At 41.7% G+C, this 23,522-nt stretch overlaps 2 protein-coding genes across 3 annotated transcripts in view; one reads left to right on the forward strand and one right to left on the reverse strand.

The window, feature by feature from the left end:
• Nucleotides 1-1,464: 1,464 nt before the first annotated feature.
• Nucleotides 1,465-15,999, forward strand: tmie (transmembrane inner ear). Its single transcript, XM_089008250.1, has 4 exons — nucleotides 1,465-1,757; nucleotides 6,515-6,632; nucleotides 9,282-9,431; nucleotides 14,870-15,999. Exons 1-4 carry the CDS (start codon nucleotides 1,680-1,682, stop codon nucleotides 15,124-15,126), a joined length of 603 nt encoding a protein of 200 aa, XP_088864376.1. The 5' UTR covers nucleotides 1,465-1,679; the 3' UTR covers nucleotides 15,127-15,999.
• A 6,325-nt stretch (nucleotides 16,000-22,324) lies between these two features.
• Nucleotides 22,325-23,522, reverse strand: part of pth1r (parathyroid hormone 1 receptor) — a 96,731-nt gene continuing 95,533 nt past the window's right edge. For both annotated transcript variants that reach the window (XM_089008875.1, XM_089008876.1), the window contains 3 exons: nucleotides 23,184-23,325; nucleotides 23,036-23,077; nucleotides 22,325-22,953 (listed from right to left, as the gene is read on the reverse strand). In XM_089008875.1, the coding sequence (XP_088865001.1) occupies nucleotides 22,570-22,953; nucleotides 23,036-23,077; nucleotides 23,184-23,325 (568 nt within the window). In that variant the 3' untranslated portion in view covers nucleotides 22,325-22,569. The remainder of the gene's footprint in view (nucleotides 22,954-23,035; nucleotides 23,078-23,183; nucleotides 23,326-23,522) is intronic.

Raw genomic sequence — 23,522 nt, forward strand, 5'->3', positions numbered from 1 at the left:
GTTATATCGATATCGGATATATCGATAGTCCCGGTTATATCGATACTATTTCTATGCACGCACGGAGAAAATTACATGCAAACAGGGTCGGATATATCGATAGTCCCGGTTATATCGATATTTTTTCGGACTCCCTTGAATATCGATATAACGAGACTTTACTGTATATATATATATATATATATATATATATATATATATATATATATATATATATATTACCTGAGGCTACACTGATTACTTCTATTGTCCTGACTGATTATGGACACCCCCGGCCAACTGGGTGTTGAAATTTGAATTTGGTCATAATGTTATTTGATGAAATCAACATTTTAGGTGTGGTCACACAAAAGAAAAAACTGAGGTCATTTCACGCTCGGCTTTATACTCATTTAGGATGCCCTCCTTCTTTTCCTTTCGGCTTTTCCCTTCAAGGGGTCGCCGCAGCGAATCAGTGTCCTCCATCTTCAGAGGTTTGATTGTATGTTTGTTTTGGCCAAGCTTTTACGTCGGATGCCCTTCCTGACACAACCCTCTATATTTATCCGGGCTTGGGACCGGCACAAGAAGACACTGGCTTATGTCCCCTTGTGGTTACAGAACAAGCAATTATATGAACTTAATAAAGATGAACATGCTCAGTAAAAGGCTCCCAAACACAAAATGGTCATCGGCCTGCCAGGCCTTCTCTGCTGGCCTAAAATATCAGAATCACAGACTAATGTTAATTATCTAATTTATAACTGATCCTTTTATCACAGACAGTGGCGTTTTAGGTGGTTCAATTACCTAACATGTTTCGGCCTGTACTTCCGCCTTCATTGTGAAGGCGGAAGTACAGACCGAAACCTTTGGTTCCGCCTCTCATGCAATATAATAAAAAAATCAGTGATACATTAGATAATAGACAGTATGAATTTATCACTACTAATGTTAATTATATTTTCTGCAACACCCAAATGTTCTCAAAATAGGTGAGAGGTGGAGTCTTCCCTTGATTCCCAGGCACCTCGACCCAGGTTGAAGTCACTGCAGGGAAGGCAGAGTTCAAAGTCATCCCACTAATCATCGTCACAGGTGAAGTCTGCCATGTGGCTGATTTCCTACTCAGATAGAGATCTGATCACTATAGGTGTGTTCATCGAGAATTGCAACTACACATACAGCGCATTGGTCTCGATTATTGTTGAAAATACACATTTTTCCAAACACAATGCATTAACTGCGATTAGAAAGGCCGTGCTGGGCCTACTCCTCCGCAAGGACATAAATACCAGGCAGGATACTTGCTGCATTGGCTTTCAATCTCATTGTGTCTGTATTACCCAACCCCCATTACGCACACAGGCATGAGTGTGTGTGGTGTCCCTTCCAGGACGGGCTGTCTGTAAAGCACACCAGCTCTTTTAATTAATTAATGTGCCTACACAACTGCTGCCTTGGCTTCCTTGCGTGGTCCACTGCGGCAGAGCAGACAAAACGGCAGTAGACTCTGGTTCCAGGATGGGAGACAATTTATCACCTGGGTGCGGGTATTGGTTGTGGGGAAAGAGGGGATGTGGGGTGCCGGTGTTGTAAATTCAGGTAAATTCTGGTTCCAAAGCAGTCATCTGGAGAGGATGAGGAGGAGAGGGAGACAAGGGGATTTGTAGGACAGTGGACGCAGGGAGGGGACGAGGATGGTTGGAGATGCGCTCGTCCTCCTGCTGCTGTCCCACTGCATCTCCTTTGTTTTGTTACAGATTCCGGACCCCGAGGTAAGACAACATTACCTTCATCATCATCGTCCTCCTCCAAAAAGCAGGTTGCGGTACACTTGGGATTATTGCTGTCAATGTATTTCCTCCGAATGCTTGCCAGATCTATTATTGACTGGAGGCTCGTCCTCAGATCGACATTTATGAATAACAAAAAAGGCAAGAGGAAGTCACACATTTTACATTCACACGCTTTCTTCCACATTCCTGCAGTAATGTCATCTGGGAAGGTGATATAATTTGTTTTGACCACAAGAGTTAATTTGAAGAGTTCATTTCGAGGTCAAACTCTGCCCATCGTGATACCTGACAGCCACTTTCAAGCAGTAGTGGCTGGTTATGAGCTGCATTTACACAACTGAAGTAAAATTTGGGATACACTGTACAGGTCAAAGTAGTCTCGATCCAACACACTGACTTCTTGTACCTGACCGTATCTTTGTATTTCATGAAGAACAGTACATGTGTATGTCCCTGCTCACTAATCTTTATTGATTTTTTAGTCTTTATTGATATTTTTACACACATGTTTTTGAGTACTACACACACACACATGCACATTTATTTTCATTCATTTTCTGAACTTTTTTACCCTCATTGGGGTCATGGGGGCTGCTTAACCTGATCACAACCGTCTTCAATGCATGGCATGCCCACGCACACAAACACGCACGCACACACAGACAAACACACACACACACGCACGCACACACAAACACACACACACACACACAAGTCCACATATATATATATATATATATATATATATATATATATATATATATATATATATATATATATATATATATATATATATATATATATATATATATATATATATATATGAATGTGTATATGGATGTGTATATGTATGTATATACAGTAAAGTCTCGTTATATCGATATTCAAGGGAGTCCGAAAAAATATCGATATAACCGGGACTATCGATATATCCGACCCTGTTTGCATGTAATTTTCTCTGTGCGTGCATAGAAATAGTATCGATATAACCGGGACTATCGATATATCCGATATCGATATAACGAGACTTTACTGTATGTATATATTTATACAGTATATGTGTATGTATATTTTTGCGGAGAGAAGATAGTTCCTGTATTGACACAAATGATGATTCATCTTACTGATGCTTAGCTGTGGCACGATGACTGAGCTCTAAGGCCACTGGCAACTATAGCATGCTAATTTTCTTCCGATGTACACTTTTTTTCTTACCAAACATCAGTGGTGGGCCGTCAGGGCCAGCAAGGCCTTCTCTGCTGGCCTAACATAATCAGACATCATTATCATAATTATAATAAAAGTCAATTTCATTAAAAAAATATTTTTTTTCTAAATATATATATAATTATTCTACATACTGTTTTCTTCATGTTATATTATATCCATTTGGTTATGCTCCTTTCAGTGTTGTAGTTTTAGGTCAGAGTTTTTAATCCAATCAGAATTCAGCTAGTTTGTGTCGCCAGGCTGTATGAAATCTGACCGACGCCTTCAGAATCAACAGTGAGGGCGTCTGTGCGCTGTACATGAACGGGCACATGTGGTTGATATACAGTTGCGATAGGCAATCAGATCACGAGTTGGCACAGTAAGGCCAGCTATAACGCCTCGCGTTGAACATGACATACGCGTCCTGTGATTGGATACTCACTTTACCTCAGCCCTCAGGGGAGGCAGCACTCGCTTTTTTAACCCACAATGGTTAAAGGAGAGGAAAACTCGCTGTTGCATGTAGGTAAGCCTATTCTCAAGAACAAATGAAAAAGATTTGTTTACTTTTATTTTCAACAAATAGTTTTGTGAACGTCTTGTTGTTTTTCTTATATTAAACTGACATTTTGTAATTTAGCGTAAAATCTTGTTAAAGATTGCATATTCTTGGTGGACTTCATAAAACTTTGTAGACAAATGATTTTAAATTTCCTTTTAATTTTAAGTGTTTGCAGTATCACGTATAGTGACAAGTTCTAATTGCTGATGCAGATTTATTGATGTGTAATTGCTCCGGAAAATAGCCTGTGCTGTAGACGAAGGTGATGCCACCCCCAGTACTGCGTGCGTGTGCTTTTGTAAATGATATCTCCAGCCGTTGTGTCATAAATTATGGTATTACGAGGGATATTTGTTCAAGTCGGACTAAGCAGGACCTCACTGAAGGCCTAGGTGTGAAATGCACGGACCGCCACTGCCAAACATATCAGTAGGTAATAGTGGTGAAAACAAGAAAACGTTATTTGATGTTTTTGGATTGGTGGATGAAGTTTTGGTCCAAAATTGATGGATAGCGCAGCATAGCATCGATTGCCCAATTAGATTTCAGGAGGCTGCTGTGGAAACGCTATACTTAGGTGGCCAATAGATCAGAAAGAGCTCACTTATTGCATTTCCTGCTGTCTATAATACATTTATGGTATTAGCTGCTGCAGTAGAACACGGAAAACAACAAATATTACAGGTAGCAACAATTATTACATTATGAGACCAACAGATGTTGCAACTGCCGTTATTAAACCAACTTACCTATATTTAGGTAGTGTGACTCAGACATAATCCAAATCACAGTACATGAAACTACAGTAAAGTCTCGTTATATCGATAGTCCCGCTTATTACGATACTATTTTGAACGCAAGGAGAACTTTTACATACCGCAGGATCTGATATATCGATAGTCCGGTTATATCGATATTTTTTCCGACTCCCGAGAATATCGATATAACGAGACATTACTGTTAAAATTTGAAATCAGACTGACATATGATGATTATACATTTAGAATTATCTGTTTCCAACCATTTATTATACTCACTCACAGTCACATATCATAAAACCAGTTGTTTTTTGAAATATTGTAATACTGTAGACATAGTTATAATATTTGTATTTGAATATATATATTTGAAGGGTGTTTTTCATTCAGGCATTAATTTTTTGATTCACATACACATATACCCTACTATATATATACAGTAAAGTCTCGTTATATCGATATTCAAGGGAGTCAGAAAAAATATCGATATAACCGGGACTATCGATATATCCGACCCTGTTTGCATGTAATTTTCTCCGTGCGTGCATAGAAATACTATCGATATATATATATATATATATATATATATATATATATATATATATATATATATATATATATATACAGTGAGACCTCAACTTACGAACTAAATTGGTTCCCAGACAGAGTGTGTAAGGTGAAAAGTATGTATCTCGAAAAAATCCCATGGGAAACCATTAAAATGGGAATAATCCGTTCCCAGGTTTCCATAAAATATACTTTTCAACTAAATAAGCTTTAAAACTACACACAACATACCTTATTATATGTATAATAAATGTGCTATGGTATTGTAATTCAAGAAATACACTACATTGTATCATAAAGTCACTTTATTTCCATTGATGACTTGATAGAATTGCGTTGGAGGTCGAAGGTCAAAGGGACTTGCTGTTTGGAAAGAGAGGCACATTACACGAGGACTGTAATTAAAGAAATAAACTGTGCTGTAAAATAAAGCTGTATTTACCTTTTTGATGGTCATTGATGGCTTATGGAAGGAGAGTCACCTTCCATAAGGACTGTTGGTAACTTAACCTCTGGTGTGGCTTCTCTTTGCTTCTTTGGAGACTCCTCATCCTTTTTGCTGATTAAAAACCTCTTAATTGACACCTGTTGCTTTCTGACTTGTAAGGTGTTACGAGGCTGAGGCATCACATTATCGTTCATCATGTTGATGGTTGTCATAGCCGGTCTTTTCTGGATGGAACTCTTCGGTAAAAGCCTGCACATCATTCCACATTGCCTTCTCCTCTTCGCCCTCGGATGTTCTCGAACCATCCGTTACGGGCTTTAAAATCCTGAATAAGCGCCGAACTTCCAGGTTGGCGCATGGCGATATCGGCGTGAATTAGCCGTGCTTTCTCGCATAAAATAGTTTTACTCACGCTGTCGCCGGATAGCTGCTTTTCGTTAATCCAAATTAACAGAAGTTTTTCAACTTCTTCGATTGCCCGAGACCGTCGCTTTAAGAGCATGGAAACACCTTTTGCAACAGACGCACCTTTCATAGCTTCTTTGTTGCGAAGGATGGTAGCGATGGTGGACTTAGCATAGCCGCGCTCTGTCGCTAAATCACACAAACGCACACGTCGTTCGTGTTTTTCAATTATCTCCTTCTTCCCAGCGACGGTGATTGTACTGTGTTTCTTCTTGGGCTGACCACGAGCCTGTGGTGGTTTTTTTTCGGTGCCATAATCGTAAAAGTATAAGCAAAAAGCTGCAAGGAGGCGATGGACATGTGCATTCAATGAGAGGGGGTGTGCAAAGTAGCGTCGGTTGGAGCGCTGTTCGGTTGCCGAAGATCACTCCGCCAGAGCCGAAGGTCATGTGCTTTCGTGTTCTTCCGCAGAAGATTATGTATTTATGTATACACACTTCCACCGAAGTGCGTAAGATGAAAATAGTTCTTATTATGAGGCTTAATAGTCATAAATTTGACGTTCGTATGATGAAAAGTTCGTAAGTTGAGGTCTCACTGTATATATATATATATATATATATATATATATATATATATATATATATATATATATATATATATATATATATATATATATATATATATATATATATATATATATATATATATATTGTGTCTTAGAATTAAAAGTTCTTTAGTTATAATGTTTCGATTTTTTCTTTTCCTTTCCCCACCACCTCAGCTTTTACCTACAGAGCCCCCCAAAAAGCCAGATCCCGTCACATCAGAGACTGTTGTGTTTTGGGGGCTGCGCTTATGGCAAGTAATCGGCATCTTCGCTGTGTTTGTTTTAGCCATTGGTAAGTACCAAGTCGCCTGTGCCTCATACACTGATACAAGAAGTGATACTATTGTATTATTATTCACCCTCAAATTCTGAGGAAATGCTTAGATCCTATGATCGTCCCAAATTTGATGGTTTAGTTAACGGTAGTTTAAACGTCAGATTTATACCAAGCGGGCCGACCTCTTGCACTGTTTTTCACCCAAAACTTACTGACAATCTCCTTCCTGCTTCCATTCACTCACTTCCGGACTCACTTGTCCTATTGTAAATCACAAACGCCTTAAAAGTTTGGATTCTTTAGTCAAAGTCAAAGTCAAAGTCTAAGTCAGCTTTATTGTCAAATATGCTAATATGTGCTTTAATACTCTTACAACAATACATGAAACAAAACGGCAGATTTTGCTGCAGTTGAAAATAATTTTCTCTCGTAATTTTACATTCACCCATTTTCTGCAGCATCAGAATCAGAATCAGAAAACCTTTATTCGTCCCACAATGGGGAAATTTGCAGTCCACAGCAGCAATTTGAGAATGTTTTGTTTTATGAATTTGTGGTCGTTTTCCAAATTCCAAATATTTGTCTTGGAGGCCACGAATAAGTCTGGATGTGAATGCAGCAAAAAATGGTAAACTAACTAGGTGACAGACATCTGTTCTTTATCTTCTGCAAAGAACATCACAGCCACTGCTGGTTCACTGAGGAGCTGAGATGTCTTCATATAACAAGGCAGCCACACCAGAAAAAGAAGAGCATTGTCTCTGGAAATGCGGCAAAACTGTTTCATTTCTTTTCCCTGCCATTTCACTATGTCTTACGTGAATGTTTTAAACCAGGAGTCGGGAACCTTTTTGACTAAGAGAGCCATAAAAGTCAAATATTTAGACATGTTTTTCATTGAGAGCCACACACACACACACACACACACACACACACACACACACGCACGCACGCACGCACGCACGCACGCACACACACACACACACGCAAACACACGCACACACACACGCACACACACAAACGCGAGCGTGCGCGTGCTTTCAACAAAATGTCAGAATGTATTATTTAAAATAACTGTGATAATACTCACGATTAATATGAATAGTTTTCCGTTCCTCATGATTGGTAAATAAATCCATCCAAACGATTGGAATGAAAGTCAACTTGCCGGGTCCATAGGCGAAGTTACTGCTAGGTAGCCTGCACACTTGCTTTCTGCTGTCTCTCACAAAAGTTTGTTGATGCTAACATTAGCATGGGGCTTTTCAAAGTGCGACTGATATTCAACTGTTTGCAAATTTGAATCACAGCAGAACCTGTTCTCTCCACAAAAGCGAATTCTTCGTTATATTCAACCTGAAGTGTATGATACTCGTCTTTTTTTTACTCGTCAGGCTTATTTAAATGGGGGCATTTACCTGGTTGGACATCAACGGTCACCTTAGGTCAGTATCATCCACTCAAAATTGCGCTTTCTGCCAACTGCCACCCAAAGAGGAAACGAACAGTGAAAAAAGCGAGAATATGTATTTAGTTTTCTGGGCGAACCAGATGCAATGATCATCGCGACCCATATGTGGCTCGCGAGCCATAGGTTCCCGACGCCTGTTTTAAAGGCTCGTTTTACACTCACATTGTTATGCATCATACTGGTGTCACAAGTTTTTGTTTCTCTTTGACACCATGTATGCGCCAGGTGATGACACTCTATCGTCGCTCCAGGAGCCAACACAAGCTCAAACACTGACGAGTATTTATTGAAGCAAGTCATTGCGAACCTGTTAATGGTTTTACCTGTCTTATCCTGTACAAAATGTTCTACTTGGAAGAAACTTTTGGACAAAAACTTCACCACTTGAGTTTTATGCATAGCATAACCTTTTTTTGGGAAGAAAACAAACCTTTGGATTGTTTTGAAGCTATGTTTCACATTCTGCTCTTGATTTCCTTTGCATCTGGAAATGTTGCTACCATTAGCCTTTTTTCACACACCAATTACCACCTTGTCAGTCCGATAGTGGTGTTGTGTGTGTTGACATCTCCAATCCTCTCAAGTCTGCTTGTAGAGCGACAAAGTTAAGTAGTGCTTTGGCCAAAGACCCTTTCATGTGGATATTTTTATTTTATTTATTTATTATTGAATGTACAATATGTTGTGATTGGTTGATTGATCTTTTTTGATACTCATACAAAAATTGTGAAAGTAAAACAGTCATGCTTGTAAGGTGGACTCAAATATACTTTAAAACAATGCCAAGCGCTGTTTAACACCTCTAGTGGGTGGACAATGAATACCATGGAGTTGTCGCAGCGCTTTGACGTGAGAGATGAGACAGTAGCTAGCATGCTATCAAATAAGGTATTGGGGCCAATCTCTGGTGGCAGGGCAGTAGGCTTGCTGACTTGCGAATTTAAGTAAGCGCACAAACTTTTCTGTAAACTGTGGCATCTAGGAGAGTTGTGTTTTCGAGGATGAGGACTAGCTAGCTAGCCTAAAGCATGCTGAATACGATATCTTCTCATTTCAATACTAGGTACCCATAGTTACCAGTCCATTCGCATTTTCAGCAATTGTTTTCAAGGACATAAAATAAAAAAAAAGAAACAAACTTCAGACAACTGACCCCTACATCCGTCTTCTTTTTATTCCCCGCCTCTTTCTAGTGATCACGCTGTGTTGTATTTTTAAATGTCGGATCCCAAGGACCAAAAAGGAAATCGAAGCGCGTCATGCCCAGCGACAGGCCGCCAAGAAATATGCCAACACGTTGGAGACGGTGCCACCTCTTAACGAGCTGACAGAGGTGCCGGGATGTAAGTTTCCCGCTTCTCTACCTTCTTTCATCCTCCAATTCCTTTCCTTTAACTATTCTACTGTTTCCCCCCTCTATCCTGTTGACTGTTGTTTCCAGCGATTGCTGAGACATCCACCGTCCAGACACTCTCTGAGCAAGTCCAAAGTGAAAGTCATACTGACAGTCAGCGCTCCCTTTCTGAGGAGCAGCCTGCTTCGCTTTCTTTGCCGGCAACGGCCTGATCATTACCTTCTTCATAACTCTTTCCCATCTCAATTTGTCCTCACCTCTGTTGTCACCCGTGATAAAATGTTACCCGAAGTAATTATATTTAGTTGTATGTGATTAACCGGATGAAATTGCAACATTTATATTAACTACTTTTGCCAGTAAGTTAGCCTGATGTATTTGACTCATTCTAGCATGTTACAGTAAATGTTGCCAAAGTAATGTTGCTAAATAGGTCCTGCAGACCTTAAAGGACAACCGACATCACTTTTTTGTTTCTTAACTGACATCAGAAAACATTTTATAGCATCTAAAATACCCAAAACACGCAGTATGATATTTTTATTCAAATGTAAACACCAATAAAAATGACTTAAAGTGTCCAAAATCTGCAAAAAATACTGCTGCGAATTGGGCATTTTCACAAAGTCCCGCCCCCAGTTCGTGACGTCACGCCAAGACGTCTTGCATTGCTGGAGAATCAAAACAATGGCTTCAGATTCGGAGAATATGCTTTTTTTGTTACACATCCAGTTATGAATATGATTCAAATAGTTCTGAAGAGGAAAGCATACGTGTTTGCAATCGATTAAAGAATTTATTCCGTGTCATTTTGAGGCAACATTGGGGCGAAATGTCTCACCCAAAAAGAGGCACAAAATGGCCACCTCCTATGGCCACCTCAGTTTCCACAGGCTGATAAATTCCTTATATGGAGCTTGGACGCCATCTTCTGGCGGCTTTTGGGTGCAACACGAGGTTTTCAGACCAAACAAGTACAGCAAAATACATTGACGTAATAGAAGGACTGCTACAATGTGTCTTTTTTTTCTGTCAGGGGCGTTCCTTTAGTGACGTGACGTACGGACTCGTCACCAACTCAAAAACAAGACTTTCTGAATATTCAGCGCGAGTCTTAATACGTAAAATATACCGCTATGCGGTGGAATCTTATTAAAATACGCTCAGTAGAAGTCATTTGAAGCCATTTTACAAAATATGGACACAACTTGTCCGGAGACGTCGGTTGTCCTTTAAGGGGACATACCATGGAAAGTTATAATGGTTTGCAAACAAATATCTAGACTACCACCTAATTCTTTTGTTGGCTGCCTTTTTCATAAATGTATCTGTGAGTGAAGCGCTCAGAATTTTACTTCATCCCATTCAGTAATGCACCAATTGACAGCGACAATTAGACAACTTGGTGATGTGATGAAAGAAAATATATTCCATGCTTGTCATAAGAATAATAATTGCAATTTGCAATAGCAATTTGAGGTTACTGCGCTACCTGGCATTGAAATGGATGTCATTACAAGTACACATGAAAGGAATGTAATCATTAATATTGAACCTCAATGGTGTACCAACCTTCGGCGGGCCGAATTAAAAAGACCAGGGGGCCAGATGTCACCCCGAAGCTGCAGTTTTCCCACCTGTGCACTAACTCATCTATGATTGCATTCATTGTAGTTCAAGTTCAGAATCAGAACCAGAAAGCCTTTAATAGTCCCACAATGGGGAAATTTGCAATCTACAGCAGCAAAATTGAAAGGGATGGGGGGGGGGGGGGGTTGTCAAAAGATAAACAAAACATTTTATGCACAACAGAAAATGTCAGGAGACTGTAATGTACAACTGCACAAAAAGTTTCAGAAAAAGAACTGTAAGTCTAAAAATACGGTATAGAAAGCATATGTGATATAATCAACTGTATTGACTCGACATAAGGTGGCTGTGCTGTTTACAATGTATGAGACCTGTTTTCTTTTCACGTAGGTTTATTCAGAAGCCTGACAGCAGTCTTTAGAAACGAGCGGCGGTATCTCTCCTTCTTGCAGCGCGGGTGTAAAGTCTCTGGCTGAAGGAGCTACTCAGTGCTGTTGGGGTGGGCAGGAGGTCGTGGGAGGTGCTTTTAGTTTAGCTCGTGTCCGTCTGTTGCCCCCCTCCTCCAGAGAGTCCAGGTAGCATCCCAGGACAGAACAGGCCCTCTTGACCAGGCGCTCCAGTCTTTTTCTGTCCCGGGTGGTGATGCTGCCTGACTAGAAAACAATTCCATACTGGATGTCTGAAGCGACCACAGAGTCAAAGAAGGTCTTAAGGAGTGACCCCTGAACCCCAAAAGACCTCAGTTTCCTGAGTAGGAAGAGGCAACTCTGTTCCTTTTTGATCAAAGTATCTGTGTTTGTAGTTCAGTCAAGTTTATTGTTGAGAAAAACACCCAGGTACTTGTTGGAGGTCACCCTCTCTATTTCTTTATCCCGGGTGTTCAAAGGTGCAGGTGAGGACTGTTTCCTACATAAATCCACAACCGGCTCCTTGGTTTTCCCTGGGTTGATCTGGAGGTGATTCTGCTGGCACCAGTCCACAAAGTCCTTGGTCAGTCCCCTGTACTCCCGATTCACTCCCTCTGTAATGAGGCAGACAATTGCAGAGTCATCAAAGAACCTCTGAAGGTGGCAGGTTGGAATGTTGTAGCTGAAGTCTGAGGTGTAGAGGGTGAACAGAAATGGAGCAAGGACTGTCCCCTTCGGTGCCCTGATGCTGCAGAGAAGCCTGTCTGACTCACAGTTCTTTGCCCTCACATACTGTGGCCGGTTTGTGAGCAAATCAAGTTTCTTGTCGTCAATAATATATGAAAGATAGCCAAGTAGTGAACCTGCCTTACTGTCAGTCATCAATGTCCACCGTAGACAAAGTCCAAGCTCTGTCCTTGCCGAATGATAAACATAATGCTTGCAAGGGTTCTTTTGAAGCATTACTTAGTATTCACATTTGTGGGACACGTTTCGCCAATATTAGCTACCAAAGAGAATGTGAGAGCAAAGTGAAACATGATAACTTGACGATGCTGGCACTCATTGCATGTTGGTACACTTAAAAATAAAACCAGTTCTTCACACTCTCCTCTTGTTGGGCTGCTCAATATATCAACACTACCCTGTCCTAAATCAATGTTTTTTTGAGCCACACGTGTCTCTTGATTCTGCTATGCGCAATATTAAAAGTAGAGCATGGGAATATGATAAATCAGGACATAGATGTCTTCTCCACTTATACTTCACTACCTTCATCTTATTTTTCTGATGGAGGTGGGACATAGAATAAAATGAAAATCAGCGGCATTCACAACACTCAGATTTGGAACGGCACTAAAGTAAAAGGGCTCTCACTTATATAGCATTTTTCTACCTCAAAGAGAACAAATTACCTCATTCGTTCGCTGATGATGCAGGATCAGAATCAACTGTGTATTCAGTATTTTGCTCAAGTGCAATTTGATGTGGTCACAATGGCCGGCCTTGGAGCTTCCAAGCTCGAGGGTGAGAAGAAAACACTCTATTGCTGAGCCATGCCACTTTTTATTTCTTTTGGCAGCTTTTGACATTTGTTTTGTATTTGTCCTTGGTCTTGTCATACTTTTGTTTATTTGTTTAGCTGCTCCATCCCCATGTTTACTTTGTGACCATAGAAAAAAAAAACAAAAACACATCCACTGGGCCTACAATGGAGTTTTCGCTAGGAGGAAATGTGTCCAAAAAAGTGACTGATGAATTATTCAAAGGAATATTTGAAATTTTCTTTCAGATCCCAACTGCCAGTGAGATCTCATTTATTATTTAAAATGTTCAACAGGACTTTTTGATATATTTACAGAAAATTGTGTTTCGTTCTTGAACATTTACAACTTAATGCTGAACAAAACATGCCACTCAGCCCCCCCCCCTCTTTCTCTCTCTCTCTGTCTGTCTGTCTGTCTGTCTTTCTCTTTCCCCCTCCTCCCTCTCTCTCTACACAATATGACACTTTTGTCTGGATTTTTGTTGTGCTTGCATTGATTTGCCCACCCCCGTTCACCCTAACCCCCCACGGTAGGTATCTGTTTGAGTACCACATTGACATAGTCTGAAGTGACCTTGTAAAATAATGACTGTTAGCTTTTGTATTCCACTTTAAAGGATCCAATCAAAAAGAGTGTGCTCATGAGGGCAAGATGCACCCTTGTGACTGTCACCAGCTCTGTCACTCAAAAACGAGAGCAGTGCCACAGTACCAAAAGTTAGAATGTCATACCTTTTGATAGAATGAGAGATAGAGAGGAATGGAGAGAGATGGATTGAGAGGGAGAGAGAGAGAGATGGAGAGAGAGGGAGAAAGAGGATGAGGAAAAGAAAGCGAAAGAGAGGGAGAGAGGAGAAAGGGGATGAGAAAGATGATGAGAAAGAGGATGAGAAAGAGAAAGAGAAAGAGAAAGAGAAAGAGAAGGAGATAGAGAGGAGAGAAAAAGCGAGAAAGGGAGAAAGAGAGAAAGAGAAAGAGAGAAAGAGCGAAAGAGAAAGACAAAGAGAAAGCGACAGAGAGAAAGAGAGAGAGAGATAAGGAGTAGGAGAAAGTGAGGAGAGAGAGAGAAAGAGAGTGAGAAAGAGAGAAAGAAAGAAAAAGAGAAGGACAAAGAAAGAAAAAGAAAGAAAAAGAGAAAGGAAAAGACAGAGAGAAAAAGAGAGAGAAAAAGAGAGAGAGAAAGAGAAAAAGAGAGAAAGAGAAAAATAGGGAGAGAGAAAAAGAGAAAGATGGACAGAGAGATATAGATATAGATAGAGATAGAGATAGAGAGAGAGACCGAGAGACAAAGGGACAAACGGACGGACGGGTGGTTGGACGGGCGGACGGGAGGGTGAAAGAAAGAAGGAAAGAGAAAGAAAGAAAGAGAGAGAAAGAAGAGAGAGAGAAAGAAAGAAAGAAAGAAAGAAAGAAAGAAAGAAAGAAAGAAAGAAAGAAAGAAAGAAAGAAAGAAAGAAAGAAAGAAAGAAAGAAAGAAAGAAAGAAAGAAAGAAAGAAAGAAAGAAAGAAAGAAAGAAAGAAAGAAAGAAAGAAAGAAAGAAAGAAATCTCATCACCTCAAATTTGGAACATGGCCAGTTCCTTGTGTTTTTTTGTTTGCTTGTTTTTTGGTACACTTTGACTATGTTATGTGAATTACAACACCAAAAACGTTAACCGGGGTAATCTTGTCCGGGTTACTTGAAACCGGGTTACCGGTGTCCTTGTATAACAACACATTGTCCTCCACTTAAGAAGGATCACGTCGGATCGCAAAAAAAAGCTCATTAAAAAATACACAGGATACAGATGGGACCTCATCACATGCTTCCTACTCAAGCAGAATTCATTTCAGCCCACAAAACAAAAATCTGCATCTTTGTTGTGTCCATGTCTCGCCACACAGCTGCCAAAGCAGAGGACAAGCAGGAGGATGATGCGGAAGCCGTGGCCACCGTCTCTGGAAAAGTGCACGCCAATCGAGGCGAAAGGAAGGGCAAGGAGGGGAGGAAGGAAGGAGCCAAGGGTGCCAAAGGCGACGAAAAGACACAGAACAAGACGGAGGCAGCCAGCAAGGAAGGAGGCAGCGAAGGAAAAGGGAGGAATACAGCAGAGAAGGGAGACAGAGGTGCTAAAGGGGGCGGCAAAAAAGCTCCAAAGTGACTTTAAAGGGACAATACGGTGTCAAACTGAACGTGATTTGAACTACGTTCACGTGATCGTATCACATCGATGCAGTTCTTCGCATCATGCTACGAAACGTTTGGCCTTGTGTTTCTCACGGGGAGTTTGATCACAGGTTTCTACTTTCTACAAAGTGTTGATTCCCTGAGATGCAGATGAAAAAGTGGCGAAACCAGAGCCACCCCCTAGTTTAGCCAAACTTTTTGGCCAGGGGGACAATTTGACTTTTAGAATTTGACATGCGGGTTGGGTCAGCTCAAGTTACGGTACATATAAAAAAAAATGCAAATGTTGAACGTCTATAAGAAACATCCATAGAACAAAAACCATTAAAATATTAACATATGAGAACAGTGAAACAACGATGGTACGATGTATGTCCTGTTTCAACCCTTGGGTAGTGTCCGTCCCCCATTTCAGCTCGGGTCCTCTACCAGAGGCCAGGAAGCTTCAGGGTTCTGCACAGTATCCGTGCTGTTCACAGCACTGCGCTTTTCTAGACCGAGATATCCGATGTTGTTCCCGGGATCTGTTGCCACCACTCATGTAGTTTGGGGGTAATTGCCCCGAGTGCTCCGACCACCACAGGCACGACTGTCACCTTTACCGTCCAGGCTCTCTCCAGCTCCTCTCTGAGCCCTTGATATTTCTCGAGTTTCTCATGTTCCTTCTTTCTGATGTTTCCATCACTCGGGACCGCTACATTCACGACAACGGCTTTTCTCTGCCCTTTATCTATGACCCCGATATCTGGTTGGTTTGCCATTACCATCTTGTCAGTCGGTATCTGGAAGTCCCACAGGATCTTTACTCGGTCATTCTCTACCACCTTGGGAGGTGTTTCCCATTTTGACTGTGGGGTTTTCTTTTCATACTCCGCACAGATGTTTCGGTAGACTATGCCAGCCATCTGGTTATGGCGCTCCTGACGTGGGAGAGAACATGTGCGGGGGGGTGTGTGGGCGTGGTTTGTGTATAAACGAACAGGTATGTGCTTTATGCAGAACATTGCTGTTTTAACAACCCTTAAAATGGCACCGAGATATGGTTATGAAGCTCAGTTTAAACTGAAGGCTATCAGTTACACCGAGGAACATGGGAATAAAGCGGCCGTGACATAATACGCGGACATAAGGCAAGGTCGCCGGAGTTGGAGTAAAGATTCGAGCAATGGATCGGCGAGCTAAGAGCGTTTCGACTGTCACCATCCCTCTCAGAGCAGTAATGCTAGCGGAGGAAATGAAAATTGAATATCTCCAAGGAGGTCCGTCTTGGTGCGGCGTTTTATGAAACTGTGCGATTTTTCCATGCGGACCGGGACTACTGTAGCGAAGCAACGGCCGGCGAATTATTCTGGAAAGCTGGCGAAAAGGCTGCCATGCTAACGGAGAGAAACTCCCGGCGATTGTGATTTTTTTAAAAGAAAGACTTTGCCTAAAGAGACATTTCCAGCAGGCGTCATTAAGGCAAACGAAAAGGGCTGGATGTTACGCCACAGTTTGCCAATGGATTGTGGATGCTTGGGCTAACGTGTCTGCGAGCACGGTGGTTTGAGCTTTCGGAAAAGTCGGTACCGGTAATGTGCTCCCTTTTACCATGCCGACGCATATTGAGTGATGATTAAAAAATGTTATTCATTTGTAATTAATAAATAAAGCACTACCAAACTCAGTTTTGCTCCCGATCTGTTTTTTTAAATACGTATACTTGTATGCCTGTGTGTTGTTGTGAGGCGGACGTACATATGGCAGTAGAGGATATGTACCGGTATATAAAACTTGCGTCCTTTCACACGGTGCGCCCTTTGGTCGTGAAAATTCGGTATGTGTTGGATTGTCTCAGGTGCCTCTTTGCACAACCTACACCTTGGGTCTTGCCTGGTGTGGTATATATGTGCCTCTATGGCTCTGGTGCTCAGAGCCTCTCTAGCCACTGATAGGACTTCTTGAGATCAGCCACTTCAGTTATGGTTCGGTGGTACAACCCATGTAGGGGCTTCTCCTCCCATGATGCTTCCTCTTCCAGCACCTTATCCTCTGTTGCTCAACACTCACAAACATGGCTGGCACACATGCAAAATTAAATATTCAAATTAGGAATGACAAGTCCTCTGTCTGGAAAACCGATCATTTGTTTGCCCTCGTCGAAGATGGGCGAACGCGACATTCACATTGTATGCGCTGTGCTTTTGCCAGTACTACGCAGTGTGTACAATGCAGGTGTTGTGAAGCCCGTATCGAAAGCAGCCCAAATTACTTTCCACTACGTTACCAGATACAATCATGACACTTTGGCTAATCACTTCAACTCACCCAATCCAATCATGGTGAAGCCTCAAAGATATTTCCGGTCTGAGAAGAAGGTCATGAAGATAAGACTATGGAGGTACAGACCCTTCACAAGGATCCAGAAGTAATTGGTTGCCAGGAAGTACATGAAGACCGTCACGGCCGCCTTGCAACCAACTGCACATTGACCAGCGAGGCATTAGTCCCTTTTCACACGAACGTGCGACTAAATCAAGGGTGAGTAAACTTGAATGCATGTAGATGTGGATAAACACATACACAAATACAGTATACAGTCTATATGGATACAGTGGAACCTCTGTTTACGAACCCCTTGCCTTACGAACTTTTCCGTTTGAGAACGTTAAATTTATGAAAATTAAACCTTGGCATACACACCATTTTTCAGGATACACACGGAGCGCCGCCCCACCATGGCTGGCGGAGTAATTTTCGGCGAAATAACACCAAACCACACGACCGAAAAGCGCCACAGCCGACCTACCTTTTCACACCCCCTTTCTCTGAGTCCACACACCGTTCGTCTTCAAGGATTTATCATGGATACTTTTGCTGTTATGGGACCAAAAAAGACCCCACCACATCTACAATGTTTTGCATTTGAGAACAATCTGGAGGAGATTTATGTTAATCACAAGACGAAACCCATGCGACTTCACCCATCCCTTCTGCCATACTGTGTTGCAGAAATAAAAGAAATAAAAAGACACATCCACACGTCTGGCCTTATTAAGACGGCAGCATCGTGGAGATGAAGACAGTCACTGTTGTGATACCCGTCACATAGGCAAGAATTCAAACACGTATGTATATTACAATAGGCCTCTCATCTCGATGGCAACAGGCTCCAAGAAAGACAACAAGACACCATAAACTTTTCATTCCATATATACGTCCACATATACGTAGTTGTTGGCCGCCGATCACAATCATTTGACATGATACAATCAGGGCAGAGGACTGTATTATATTAATTTGATTAATATTGATAGTAATAAAGTGCTGCTGGTCAGGCAGCATCACCACCCGGGACAGAAAAAGACTGGAACAACTTGTCAAGAGGGCCAGTTCTGTCCTGGGCTGCTCGCTGGACTCTCTGGAGGAGGTGGGCAACAGACGGACGCTAGCTAAACTAAAAGCTATGATGGACAGCCCTTCCTGCCCACCCTTTAGCCAGAGATTATTACACCCGCGCTGCAAGAAGGAGAGGTCCCGCCGCTTGTTCCTATCGACTGCTGTCAGGGTTTGCATTTCTCAGTTATCACATGTGAAAAAAAAACTGCACACTTGTATATATGGGTTGATGCAATATTTCAATGTGCCTTTCTTGATACTTGCACTATGTACAGTTTTTTTATGAAACGGTTTTGCACATTTACATTTGCACAGTATACAGTTGACAGTTTTATTTTTGTTATGCTCAGAATATCTTGTTTTCTATCCTTTCACCCCCACCCCATCCCCTTTCAATTGCTGCTGTGGACTGCAAATTTCCCCATTGTGGGACGAATAAAGGTTTTCTGATTCTGATACTATACTATACTATACTATACTATACTATACTATACTATACTATACTATACTATACTATACTATAATTGCAGCCCATTTCCATTTTTTTTAATTGCAACAAATGCGACTAAATTATGTGGAGAGCAGATTAATGTTATTCCTGCTCAGGTTGCATTGGTATCTTATTTTAACTCCCCTTAAAGGGCAATCGACGTCACTTTTTTGTTTCTTAACTGACATCAGAAAAACGTTTTATAGCATCTAAAATACCCAAAACATGCGGTATGATATTTTTATTCAAATGCAAAACACCAATAAAAATGACTTAAAGTGTCCAAAATCTGCAAAAAAATTGAGCTGCAAATTGGGCATTTTCAGAAAGTCCCGCCCCCAGTTTGTGACGTCACGGCAAGACATCTTGCATTGCTGGAGAATCCTAACAATGGCTTCAGATTCGGAGAATATGCTTTTTTTGTTACACATCCAGTTATGAATATGATTCAAATAGTTCTGAAGAGGAAAGCATACATGTTTGCAATCGATCAACGAATTATATGTGCCGTTTTGAGGCAACATTGGGGGAAAATCTCTCACCCCAAAAAAAAGAGGCACAAAATGGCGACCTCCAGTGGCAACCTCCGCTTCCACAGGCTGATAAATTCCTTATATGGAGCTTGGATGCCCTCTTCTGGCGGCTTTTTGGTGCAACACGGTTCTCAGATCAAAAATGTAAAGCAAAATACATTGACGTGATGGAAGGACCGCTACAATGTGTCTTTTTTTGGTCAGGGGGGCGGTCCTTTCATGACATCACGTACGGACTCGTCACCAACTCAAAAACAAGACTTCCTGAATATTCGGAGCGAGTCTTAAAACGTAAAATATAGTTATATGCGGTGGAATCTTATTAAAATACGCCAAGTAGAAGTCATTTGAAGCCATTTTACAAATTATGGACAGAACTTGTCCGGAGACGTCGGTTGACCTTCAAGTTGAAGACCGTCACATTTTTGTTTGTGACCAACGCGTGGCACTGTAGGGCTCTGCACACCTGTTCGTTGTAGTCATTTGTGACAGTTAAAAGGATTCCCGACACAATCATTCAGTTTTGGGTCATCGTTTGTCTCATGCTGTCAGGGTTGTTTTGTCTTGTCTGCTTCATTCTCAGTCATGTTTCAGTCATGGTTTTGTTTGTTACTTTGGACCTTCTTGTTCTGATGAGTTTGTTGTTTTTTTTTAATATCTGTTCACTCTATGTAGTACAAATTGAAAAATACATCTTGCTCCTCCCCCCTGCCTGCTTTTTGGGGTCCTCCACCACGTTGCAAATCGAGACCAAATGACCCGACCAACCACTGGACAAGAAGTGCTTGTCATGCGGCTGTCGCCTTTCAGTTCCTGTCCTTCGTCGAAGCACGGGTTGCTGTCCCCTTCTCGTTCCTGATGTTGGTGAGGTAGGGGTTACCATCACCTTTTAGTTCCTGTTCCCTGGAGAGCCAAGGGTTGCCATTGCTCTTTTGTTTCTGTTCCCTGGCGTGCTGAGCCTTTTGGATGACTTTTGGGACTTCTGGGATCAATCCCTTGAGGGAGAGCAACCGTATCGTTTCTGTTGATCATTGCCATTAGTGACAGTTAAAAGGACTACCGGCACGACCATTCAGTGTGGGGTCATGTGTTTGTTCCACGCTTTCAGGTCTGTTTAGTCTTGTCTGGTTTGTTTTCAGTCCTGGTTTTTGCTTTTTTGTTACTTTGGACGTTTTTGTTTTTATGACTTTGGTGTTTAAGATTCAGTTCTCACTGTCTTTAATTAAGACAATTTGTCATGTATAATCTGTTGTTCCCTCCTGCCTTCTCTTTTGGGGTCCACCACCTTGCAAACATGACAAAGACTTACTCCTCAAAATTGCTCGTCGAATGACGCAAAAAGCTCAAACAACATCCAAACTGTCCGAAAAAACAGTGCGGAGGAACACTGCCAGGCAAGATTGAGTATTCACTTCTGTACTTTTGGAGAACATGTGTGGGCTTGTTTTGCTGTTAAAAACCAACTGTTTTAGTTACATAAAACCCACTAATCCATTTTCGTGCTGGTCCACATGAGGTCCTGGGTGAGCTGGAGCTGGAATGAGTTGAGTGGTTGGGTACACCCTGGACTGGTCACAAGCCAATTCTGGGCTACATTTGGACCAGGGTTGTGAAACTCTTTTCTTGTGGTAGTCCGCATTGAAGTTCCTGTTTCCCTTGGAGACCCGGTATGACTGACACTATATTAACACGTTAGTTCTTGATTTATTTAACTACTGTATCAGTTCGGGAATGAGAGGTTTGGTGACAAGAAAATGCATATTATACCTGTCTTTTTTATTAGAAGTAAGAAGAGGAAACATTGGTCCAGATTGAGAATAATGGAAGGTGACATGTTTGATTTGCTTTCACGGGCCACATAAAATAACCAAGAGGGACAGATATGCCCTCGGGTCTTGAGTTTCACACTTATGATATTGACAAACACAATTTTATTTTATAGATGTTTTTAAATCAATGGACAAGTTTGAGTCTTCACTCAAGCTAACATGCGTGTAGGAAACAAACTGCAAACTCCACACAGAAAGGCTGGAGTTTGAAGACTATATATTGTGAGGCAGACTTGAACCATGTGCTGCCCAAATCACCTTGATTTAAGTATGAATTGTGGTATTTGATCAATTGTATTTCTGTATTTCTGTAGAGTTGTTATTGTATAAGGCAGGGCACCTATACACACACAAATTAGTTCATTTCTTCTTTTCCTCTCATATTTTCCCCTCAGGGGTCGCCACAGGGAATCAGTTGCATCCATCTAATCCTGTTTTGTGCATCCTCTTCTCTTACACCAGTTACCTTCATGCCCTCTTTCGCAACATCCATAAACCTCCTCTTTGCTCTTTCTCTTAGTATCCTGCCTGGCAGTTCAATACTCAATTGTACTATATACAGTACTGCACATACATCAAATAACACAAAAACAACAGAAAACACACACACACACACAAGACACACACACACATACATGTAAAACACTTCTTTACAACCATGACATTAGCTCACAATTTGAATGGCATTTGTAAACATCGTGACTTGTATGTACATCATGAAAGCAGCAATATAGCACGGGATCAGCTTGATCAAAATGTCTATTTGACACACATGAAGAAATGTTCATGAAGGTTCTCCAGTGATGCCAAATACAAACAAAACGTCCACAAACACCAGAAACATTCATTTAAAATGTGTAGAATGTGGAAAACTGGTCAGTCTGGAGAAAGTTTTGAAATGCCCCCCCCCCCCCCCCCCCCCCCCCCCCCCCAAAAAAAAAAAAAAAAAAAGTTGAAAAATCTAAATTACCCACGTGCCTTCCCATTAACACTGATGATGTTTCTCAACGTAAGTTCTCCATCTCCGGATGTGGCCATGAGATTAAAAAAAAAAAAAGATGGCAGTGGATAAAAGGAAACAAAATTCAATATCAAAGACAGCCCATTTTAAGACTGTTGCACATTCAGTGTGGCGGCTCAAAGTGTCTAAGCCACAACATTTGGGTCACCCGTTTTTACAGAGGGGATCACATGACTGTCTCCCGCTCTTCCTCCACCACAACCACAGGTGAGGGCTTCTCTTCCTTGGCTTCCTCACACGGCTGTGCCGCGGGCGTGGCGCAGAGATCTTCGGGTTCGGCGTGGATTTCCTGGCCCGATGACGGTGCGGAGCACTCGGACACGGAGCCGTTTTTGATGTAGCCCGGCAGGTTGCGGTGCCCATTGACAGGGGTCGGGCCCATCCTGGTGGTAAGGTGGAGGGCGTGTGGTGCCCGGGCGGTCACGTTGGTGACGCTGGTGTGCGACACCATCGGGCCGTAGCTGTACGTGTTGCTGCCACTGCGCGCCTTTCGTTTAAAGTCCAGTGCCAGGCTTCGACGACTCCACGATTTCTTGATCTCCGCTTGCACCTTTGAATACAATGAGGTGCATTTGGAGGCATTCAGTGTGATTTGACATGGCGATATTCTCACGCTCGGATAGACCGCTTACCTCCCCATTGCAAAAGCAGTATATGATTGCGACAAGGAAGCCCTGCAACAGAAAGAAAACCATGCAGAAGAAGCTGCGTCGTCACCACAATTGCTTTGGCGACACAGCACTTTATTCAGTGTTCGCACACTCTAACTAGAGTTTGTACCTGGAAGGAGTTAAAGAGCATCTCATAGTGCATTTGAATCTGCCAGGGGATGCCTGACACTTCCGTGTAGGGCATGGCGTTAAATATGATGTAGTGCACGCCAAACAGCGGCATCAGTACCAGCGTGGACTTCAGCAGCTTTCTGCAATGGCCGGACAAGTGTTGGAAAAAGAGAACACTGAAGCAGTGGATATAACATCGGCATTTAACAAAATATTAGGTCAAAGTTCTCGTGATGTGGTTGGGCCATGATGATGCGCAATTTTTATTCACATTGTCAGACTGAGCATTTAGGCATTCCTAAACCTAATTCGAAATCACCTAAAACTCTAAAACTTA

This window comes from Hippocampus bargibanti, linkage group LG11 (genome assembly GCF_051943395.1).
Source record: "Hippocampus bargibanti isolate YZ-2025 linkage group LG11, ASM5194339v1, whole genome shotgun sequence".
Lineage (NCBI taxonomy): Eukaryota > Metazoa > Chordata > Actinopteri > Syngnathiformes > Syngnathidae > Hippocampus > Hippocampus bargibanti.

Excerpts from the sequence above, each read along its gene's own strand:
- tmie (XM_089008250.1), top strand. The coding sequence starts at position 1,680 with ATGGTTGGAGATGCGCTCGTCCTCCTGCTGCTGTCCCACTGCATCTCC. Across the intron at positions 1,758-6,514 it reads TACAGATTCCGGACCCCGAG|CTTTTACCTACAGAGCCCCC; the intron begins GTAAGACAACAT and ends CCACCACCTCAG. Across the intron at positions 6,633-9,281 it reads TGTGTTTGTTTTAGCCATTG|TGATCACGCTGTGTTGTATT; the intron begins GTAAGTACCAAG and ends GCCTCTTTCTAG.